Source organism: Malaya genurostris, chromosome 3, assembly GCF_030247185.1.
Source record: "Malaya genurostris strain Urasoe2022 chromosome 3, Malgen_1.1, whole genome shotgun sequence".
Lineage (NCBI taxonomy): Eukaryota > Metazoa > Arthropoda > Insecta > Diptera > Culicidae > Malaya > Malaya genurostris.
In genome coordinates, this window is record NC_080572.1 from 162,957,642 (window position 1) to 162,967,028 (window position 9,387).

General features: G+C 47.8%; 2 protein-coding genes across 2 annotated transcripts; both read right to left on the reverse strand.

The window, feature by feature from the left end:
* Nucleotides 1-1,525: 1,525 nt before the first annotated feature.
* LOC131434070 (uncharacterized) lies at nt 1,526-6,293 on the reverse strand. The gene is made up of 4 exons (XM_058600720.1): nt 6,098-6,293; nt 5,856-6,045; nt 3,473-5,805; nt 1,526-3,420 (listed from the first exon to the last, which is right to left on the reverse strand). The coding sequence occupies exons 1-4, from the start codon at nt 6,291-6,293 to the stop codon at nt 1,526-1,528; spliced, it is 4,614 nt and encodes a 1,537-aa protein (XP_058456703.1).
* Nucleotides 6,294-6,332: 39 nt separating this feature from the next.
* On the reverse strand, nt 6,333-9,362 carry LOC131434071 (uncharacterized). Its single transcript, XM_058600721.1, has one exon. It carries the CDS (start codon nt 9,360-9,362, stop codon nt 6,333-6,335), a length of 3,030 nt encoding a protein of 1,009 aa, XP_058456704.1.
* Nucleotides 9,363-9,387: the final 25 nt, after the last annotated feature.

Below are 9,387 nucleotides of genomic sequence, written 5' to 3' on the forward strand. Positions count from 1 at the left end.
GAAGTCTGTTAAACCAGAAAGGCCAAATTCCACAAAATGGATGTAATCCCAGGACTTTGCGTTGCTTCACACAAACACAATTTTTTCGTAGGTCAAAAACTGATTTAAGTAACTTGTTCGATTTCGGACCACCCTAAATAACTAAATTTTTACAGCAGTGCTTTTAATGCGATTTGCAGCAGCTTAAAACTATTTTTATTCAAATAAAATAATCGAAAACAATAATCTTATTAATTCACTTTTCTTCACTTTCATTTGCTTACTTACATTAATAGTTTTCCCTTTTTCCTCTTTCTTTTCAGGTTAGTTGCAGCGGTGCACTTTTCAATTTCCTGTGATATCAAGTTGCAATAAGTTCAATAAACATTAAAACATTTTTGAATAAATTCTTCTCACCTACTGTTAGATCGATAATTCACCTGTTTTCACGGTAGGTGCTAGATCTACTTCGACTAACAATCCTGGCTCTCAATATCACAAATTGTCTAAAAAACACTATCGCTTGCTGGCTAAACTGTGTTACAACTTATCTTATGCTGTTGTTTATTTTTCTTCCTTCTTGCTTACAACATACTCACTGACATCTATGCTCTGCATCCAGGTTGCCATGGTTCTTCACACTCACGGGGTTGCCTCGTTCTGCTATGGTGAATTATGTTGCCGATGGGACGTATGCATCAGCGCGTACATACCCCTCCCCGTAACTCTGGTGTGGGCTAATCAGCATTACCGGATTTACGATCCTGCACTTCGAGCACTGCAAGCTTCGTCACCGGTCTCCTAAACTTACCATTAGCAGTCATAACCATCGCCTGACGGATTCTGCCATCCGCTCCCAGGTAGATTTCCGTCACAACGCCACGGACCCAGCTTTTCCGCATCGCGTCGTCCGTAATGTACACCAATTCGCCACGGGATAGTGGCGGTGCCTCTGAGTGCCACTTCGTCCGTCGGTTGATCGACGGCAGGTATTCGGACACCCACCGTATCCACAGCTTATCTGCTAGTCGTTGCGATCGTTTGTATCGATCACGGAGTGCTTCGGCTTCGCTTGTCGACGGGATGAAACACTCTGCATTGATAGCACCGACACCGCGAATGAAATGATTCGGGGTCAATGCTTCTTCTAGTTCCGGCTCCAGAGAAACATAAGTTAAAGGCCGAGAGTTGATCAGGTCCTCGGCTTCTGCAATAGTCGTTAGGAGTACTTCATCGGTCAATGACCGACCATCGTCGAATACAGTTAGAGCTGCTTTTACGGAGCGAACAAGTCGCTCCCAAACCCCGCCCATGTGAGGTGCGCTGGGTGGGTTGAAATTCCAGCGTGTCCTGGAATCGGTAAACTCGTTTTCACAATCGGTCCCAATCTGCTGCATGATCTCTTTACTTGCTGCTTGGAAATTCGTACCGTTGTCCGAGTAGAACTCTAGCGGTTTCCCTCTACGGCACACGAAACGCCGTATAGCCATCAGACATGCCTGAGTTGTCAGACTGTGCGCTACCTCAAGATGTACTGCTCTCGTCGTCATACACGTAAATAGACAGATGAATCGTTTTCAGATCTTCGGCCAACAGTTACTGTCAAAGGCCCGCAATAATCTACGCCGGTATGACTGAATGCCGGAAGATTCGGCGTAACACGCGATTCCGGAAGTGGAGCCATTCTGGGGGTCGACGGTCGACATTTGTGCACCTTGCACCACACACAGTCCCTTGCGATACGTTTCAGCTCTGCGCGCAGTCCCTGAATGTAGAAACGTTGGCGTATCACGTTTACGGCAGTCTCCGCGTTCCCGTGAGCTACTTGTTGATGATAATAATCAAGCAGCTTATCAGTGACCGGATGCTTCTTCGGTAGAATAATCGGAAACTTTAGTTCGAATGGCAGCGACGATCCTCGTGCTGCTCTACCCTCCATACGTAGCACGTCCTCGGCGTCCAAAAACGGGCTCAAACCGTAAATACTACTGGCCCTTTCCAGTTGGTGATACTGTTCAATCGATAGATGTCGGTTCTTCTTCAACGTCCTGACTTCGTCTTCAAAGCAATCAGCCTGAGCCGACCTCCAAAGATACGCCTCTGCCTTTTGGTACTCTTCGCGCTTCAACGGTACAATCTTCGATCGCGCGCCTTTTTTTACAACTTTCTCGAACACCGCGCTAGTCGGAACCGCTTCTATCGGCAATCCCTTTCTCTTCAGCTTGCAATTCGTGATGAATCTGAAGACACACGCCAGCGTTCGAACTAAAACCCTCCACTTCGAGAACCGCTGCGGCTCCACCATCGATTCAATCGTTCTAACCTCGTGAAATAGGAAACAGGCTCGTACTTCTTCGGCTACATTCGGTTTCAATTCTATTTGCTTTGGCCAACGATCCTCCGATAGACGAAGGAATTCAGGACCGCGAAACCAAGATCCGTCAGAACAAAGGCTGTGCGTTTTTCCCCACTTTGTCAAAGCGTCGGCAACGTTGCATTTCGTTGGCACCCATCTCCAATCAGTGAGCTTCGTCAGACTGTGTATTTCACCGATCCTGAATGCCACGAATTGCTTGTATCGGCGATGGTCGGAGTGTATCCATGACAACACCGTTTTCGAATCGGACCACATGAATCGTCGTTTCACTTCAAGCGAAAGAACATCGGAGACAGAGTTGGCAAGTCTTGCACCTAACACAGCTGCTTGGAGCTCCAAACGGGGAATTGACATGTGCTGTAGTGGTGAAACCTTTGACTTCGACATCACAAGCGAACATATTGGTCCTTCGGTCGTCTCTACCCGGAGATACACAGCTGTCCCGTACGCGTCTTGACTCGCGTCGGTGAACGTATGCAACTGCAGGCTGCCGTAGTCTACTGAACAGCTCCTACGAAAGAAATAGCGAGGAATTCGCACGGTTTCAACATCCGGAAGCCGTCTGATCCAGTTTTCCCACTTTTCTGCACAATCGCTATCGATTTGCTGATCCCACTCGCATCCGCTGCGCCATAGATCTTGAATCAGTAATTTGCCATAAAACGTAAAGTTCGACAACAGTCCTAACGGGTCAAAGAAGCTCATCACGCAACTCATCACGATTCTTTTCGTTGGTAATCGCTCACCGGATAGAAATGGTGTTAGATCGCCTCTCAAAGTGGTGGAAAACGAAAATTCATCGCTAGCGGGACTCCATACGATCCCTAGTACTCGCTCGGATCCGGATTCCTTATCTTCACTAAAGCGTACGCACTGATTGGCTTTTCGTTCTCCCAAGGCTACTAAAAACTCGTCGGAGTTGGAGACCCAGTTTCGTAGCTCGAAACCACCCTTGGAATGGACGTAACGCACATCTTTTGCTCGTTCCACTGCTTCTTCGATTGTGTCCGCGCTGTCGAAGTAGTCATCGACGTAGTGATTTTCGATTATGGCTTTTGCAGCCGCTGGAAACTGTCCCGCATATTCTTTCGCGTTTATGTGCGGAGCATGGCGAACTCGTCGATCCAAACGTTGCCACGTCCATTACGTAAACATCCGGCTTCGCGGACGAATCGTTCCGGAACAGGAATCTTTGTACTCGCTTATCTTCATCTCGAATCCGTAACTGGTGGTGCATCTCCTTGATGTCCGCGCCAAAACCGATTTCCCGCTCTCGGAACTTAGATATAACAGCTGGTAGGGCGGTTAGCATATCTGGTCCCTTCAATAGCTTTGAGTTTAGCGAAACTCCTCTAACTTCTGCTCTTGCATCCCATACTAGGCGAAACTTCTCCTTCTTTGGATTGTAAACGAAATTCAGCGGCACATGCCACACTTTGTTGCTATCAAATGCCGCTAGCTCTGACGATGTCGCCTTGTGGGCGTACCCTTTAGCCAAGTAGTCAGCGATCGTTCTACGTACTTTATCGTACAACTCTGGATTTTTACTCAGACGATTCTCCAAACATTTTAAACGCTTGACAGCCATAAGATAGCTATCGGGGAATTCGGGATTATCTTCCTTCCACAACAGACCTGTTTCGAAGCAATCTCCAATCCTTTTTGTTGTCTTTTTTAGTATATCCTTCGCTCTCCTGTCTTCTTCTGGTTCGGGAAGCAAGGCCACCGATATACCAGACTCCTCTAGCGTATAGTAGCTCTTAAGCAGATCGTGGAGCTCCTGGTTCGTAACGGTGCTGCACGTATGATGGCCGACAATTCCGCTACTTGTCGTGACTGCTTCCATCGGACCGTAAATAGTCCAGCCTAGCTTCGATCTGACCGCTATCGGCTCTTCTGGCCGACCAATTTTGGATTCTATCGGCGCGTACAGGTGTATATCCTTTAGCCCGATCAAAATCCGTGGAGTAGCTGAACGAATATCAGCAATCGGCAAACCTCGTAGATGATCGTACTGTTTCACGATTTCGGACAGAGGTAGGGAATGCGTCGGAAGCTTTAAGCTTTCTACCGTGTGAGCGCCTTTTATCAGAAAACGCTGAGCTGATCCTTTCGCAGAGATGCGGAAATTCACGCACTGTGAATCTTTTTCAAGTCGGGAGACTCCTGCAGTCCATGTCACGCGTAGCGGTTGCGTTGCACCATTAATTCCCAACCGACAGACCAACTCCTTTTCCACCAGAGTGTACGACGAGCCTTCATCCAGGAACGCGATCGTATCTACTGCAAACTTTCCGCAGTACAACGTAACAGGAATCATTCGAAAGATTACGGAAGACTTCGGTTGACTAGAATGGATGTTGCAGTTTGAACCGGTAGACGATCTCACCGCGTGTAGCAGAGGATTGTGACGATCTTTACATCCTTCGATGTCGCAACGGAAACTAAGCTTACAGTTAGCCGCTCCGTGTTCGTTCAAGCACAGTTGACACAGCTGCCATTTACGGACAGCTTCCCAGCGTTCGACGAGAGACAGTTTTCCAAACTTGTCACAGTTTCTAATTCGGTGATTCAGTCCACCACAGATTCTACACGGTATTCTCTCCTTCACTGATAGACCTGAGTGTCTACTTTCCAATGCGTCGTGTGCATGCACAAATCCTTTATTCGTTCTGGTCTTCGTTTTGCTCTTTCTAGATCCATATTCCGCAGCTCCGGATGATTCTCCGTATGCCACGATTTCACTTGCGTCTTGTACGATACTCGTAAGAAAATTCGATAACGTTCGCAGTGTAACCACCTTGCTTCTTCTTCTGTACCGCACCCAATCCAGCTGTGTTCCTGCGGGTAGCTTTTCGGTTAGCTCTTGAATGAGCATCGGATTCAACAGATGCGTAGTTAGTCCGGTAGCTTCCAAATGATCGGCAAGTTGTTGGACTACCACTCCGAACCCTATGAAAGTTACCAACCGATCAGCCTTCGGCGGTGCTGTGTTGCGAACCTTCGCTAGCAGCATGTTCAGTAGGCGCTCTGGTCGTCCATACAGCATACGTAGGGTCTCAATGATGTTCGGAACTGATTTCGGCAAAAGCAGTCTGCCTTTCACCGCTTCTAGCGCTTCACCCTTTAGGCACTCTTGAAGTCGCCCCAGGTTTTCGACATTGGAAAAGCCGCACGCCTCCGTCGACGTCTCATAACTGCTGATAAACATCGGCCATTCCTCCAGATTTCCGGAAAACGTAGGTAACTTCCTGGACAAAAACTGCCGAGCGGACAACTGTGCTTTAGTCGGCTCACGATGTTCGCCCCGTTTCGAATGATCAACTTTTCGAGACGATCGTTTTTTCCTTTCATCTTTCTCGGAATTTGCCGAACTCTCTTGTCCGCTTTCGCCACCTTCTTCCTCCTCTTCTGAACTCTCTTGCTCCGATCCGGTACTACGCTCATCCCTAGTACTCGCTCGGATCCGGATTCCTTATCTTCACTAAAGCGTACGCACTGATTGGCTTTTCGTTCTCCCAAGGCTACTAAAAACTCGTCGGAGTTGGAGACCCAGTTTCGTAGCTCGAAACCACCCTTGGAATGGACGTAACGCACATCTTTTGCTCGTTCCACTGCTTCTTCGATTGTGTCCGCGCTGTCGAAGTAGTCATCGACGTAGTGATTTTCGATTATGGCTTTTGCAGCCGCTGGAAACTGTCCCGCATATTCTTTCGCGTTTATGTGCGGAGCATGGCGAACTCGTCGATCCAAACGTTGCCACGTCCATTACGTAAACATCCGGCTTCGCGGACGAATCGTTCCGGAACAGGAATCTTTGTACTCGCTTATCTTCATCTCGAATCCGTAACTGGTGGTACATCTCCTTGATGTCCGCGCCAAAACCGATTTCCCGCTCTCGGAACTTAGATATAACAGCTGGTAGGGCGGTTAGCATATCTGGTCCCTTCAATAGCTTTGAGTTTAGCGAAACTCCTCAAACTTCTGCTCTTGCATCCCATACTAGGCGAAACTTCTCCTTCTTTGGATTGTAAACGAAATTCAGCGGCACATGCCACACTTTGTTGCTATCAAATGCCGCTAGCTCTGACGATGTCGCCTTGTGGGCGTACCCTTTAGCCAAGTAGTCAGCGATCGTTCTACGTACTTTATCGTACAACTCTGGATTTTTACTCAGACGATTCTCCAAACATTTTAAACGCTTGACAGCCATAAGATAGCTATCGGGGAATTCGGGATTATCTTCCTTCCACAACAGACCTGTTTCGAAGCAATCACCAATCCTTTTTGTTGTCTTTTTTAGTATATCCTTCGCTCTCCTGTCTTCTTCTGGTTCGGGAAGCAAGGCCACCGATATACCAGACTCCTCTAGCGTATAGTAGCTCTTAAGCAGATCGTGGAGCTCCTGGTTCGTAACGGTGCTGCACGTATGATGGCCGACAATTCCGCTACTTGTCGTGACTGCTTCCATCGGACCGTAAATAGTCCAGCCTAGCTTCGATCTGACCGCTATCGGCTCTTCTGGCCGACCAATTTTGGATTCTATCGGCGCGTACAGGTGTATATCCTTTAGCCCGATCAAAATCCGTGGAGTAGCTGAACGAATATCAGCAATCGGCAAACCTCGTAGATGATCGTACTGTTTCACGATTTCGGACAGAGGTAGGGAATGCGTCGGAAGCTTTAAGCTTTCTACCGTGTGAGCGCCTTTTATCAGAAAACGCTGAGCTGATCCTTTCGCAGAGATGCGGAAATTCACGCACTGTGAATCTTTTTCAAGTCGGGAGACTCCTGCAGTCCATGTCACGCGTAGCGGTTGCGTTGCACCATTAATTCCCAACCGACAGACCAACTCCCTTTCCACCAGAGTGTACGACGAGCCTTCATCCAGGAACGCGATCGTATCTACTGCAAACTTTCCGCAGTACAACGTAACAGGAATCATTCGAAAGATTACGGAAGACTTCGGTTGGCTAGAATGGATGTTGCAGTTTGAACCGGTAGACGATCTCACCGCGTGTAGCAGAGGATTGTGACGATCTTTACATCCTTCGATGTCGCAACGGAAACTAAGCTTACAGTTAGCCGCTCCGTGTTCGTTCAAGCACAGTTGACACAGCTGCCATTTACGGACAGCTTCCCAGCGTTCGACGAGAGACAGTTTTCCAAACTTGTCACAGTTTCTAATTCGGTGATTCAGTCCACCACAGATTCTACACGGTATTCTCTCCTTCACTGATAGACCTGAGTGTCTACTTTCCAATGCGTCGTGTGCATGCACAAATCCTTCATTCGTTCTGGTCTTCGTTTTGCTCTTTCTAGATCCATATTCCGCAGCTCCGGATGATTCTCCGTATGCCACGATTTCACTTGCGTCTTGTACGATACTCGTAAGAAAATTCGATAACGTTCGCAGTGTAACCACCTTGCTTCTTCTTCTGTACCGCACCCAATCCAGCTGTGTTCCTGCGGGTAGCTTTTCGGTTAGCTCTTGAATGAGCATCGGATTCAACAGATGCGTAGTTAGTCCGGTAGCTTCCAAATGATCGGCAAGTTGTTGGACTACCACTCCGAACCCTATGAAAGTTACCAACCGATCAGCCTTCGGCGGTGCTGTGTTGCGAACCTTCGCTAGCAGCATGTTCAGTAGGCGCTCTGGTCGTCCATACAGCATACGTAGGGTCTCAATGATGTTCGGAACTGATTTCGGCAAAAGCAGTCTGCCTTTCACCGCTTCTAGCGCTTCACCCTTTAGGCACTCTTGAAGTCGCCCCAGGTTTTCGACATTGGAAAAGCCGCACGCCTCCGTCGACGTCTCATAACTGCTGATAAACATCGGCCATTCCTCCAGATTTCCGGAAAACGTAGGTAACTTCCTGGACAAAAACTGCCGAGCGGACAACTGTGCTTTAGTCGGCTCACGATGTTCGCCCCGTTTCGAATGATCAACTTTTCGAGACGATCGTTTTTTCCTTTCATCTTTCTCGGAATTTGCCGAACTCTCTTGTCCGCTTTCGCCACCTTCTTCCTCCTCTTCTGAACTCTCTTGCTCCGATCCGGTACTACGCTCATCTTCTTCGAACGACTCTTCTTTTTCTTCTTCTTCGGCACTTTCTTCGCTTTCCGACTCTTGGACTTTCCCTAGCTTACGCATAACCTTGGCGCTCTTCCTGGGAACTTCTGGATGTCCGGTTGGTGTTTTATTGCTCGCGTTACCAAACATGAAACTGTCCGGCAGAGTAGCCGGTCCTTTAACAAATTTTTCGACGAACTTTCCGGTTGCTTTCGGTGTCGAATGTTTGCGGTATGCTCCTCTAAATTCGCTCACGCTAGTTGACGACGGATCCACTTTTCCAGGCTTTTTATTCCCCGACTTTTTCTTCTCGGGCTCTTTTCCTGATGCTGCAGGCTCCGGTTGCGTCTGTTTACGCGTTACCATTTTCGAGCTTCCCGCTCCTTCACCTCCTATTTCATCCTTTTGAACGTCTTTTTCTTTAACTAACTCGTTTTCCCGTTTTAATTGCAACTGTTTCAACTTTCCTTCCATTTCCGTCCGCATTTCGTCCAGCTTTTTCTGATGCGCTTCTTCAGCAGCGATCCTTTTATTTATCTGTGCCTTTTCGAACGCCAATTCCATCTCCCTCTTTTCCTTTTCCAACGATTGACGCATCTCGAAGAGCTCCTGTTGCATTTCCAAGCGCTTCTGATGCAAGACTTTTTCCTTCTTGAGTGCCTTTTTCTGTTTCTTTTTCTCCTGCTCGAGCTTTTCCAACTCCTCGTTTAGACCGTCCGAACTCGAATCGCCGGTTCCGATACTAACGCACTTTTGACAGCACCACGAAACGTCCTTTATTTCCGCTGTAACACCGGCGCAACCAAAATGATACCATCGCTCACAATGATCACAAAATACCATTTGCGACTCTTCATTGTCCGGACGATTACAAGCCGCGCAATTATATCCTGACTTTTCAGGGTTTTCTGGGTTTGGATTTGGTCCAACCATTATTAATTTTTAAGTTTGTTCGATT

Excerpts from the sequence above, each read along its gene's own strand:
- LOC131434070 (XM_058600720.1), bottom strand. The coding sequence starts at position 6,293 with ATGCTAACCGCCCTACCAGCTGTTATATCTAAGTTCCGAGAGCGGGAA. Across the intron at positions 6,046-6,097 it reads GGCAACGTTTGGATCGACGA|CGGCTGCAAAAGCCATAATC; the intron begins GTTCGCCATGCT and ends GACAGTTTCCAG. Across the intron at positions 5,806-5,855 it reads GGAGAACGAAAAGCCAATCA|GGATGAGCGTAGTACCGGAT; the intron begins GTGCGTACGCTT and ends AGCGAGTACTAG.
- LOC131434071 (XM_058600721.1), bottom strand. The coding sequence starts at position 9,362 with ATGGTTGGACCAAATCCAAACCCAGAAAACCCTGAAAAGTCAGGATAT.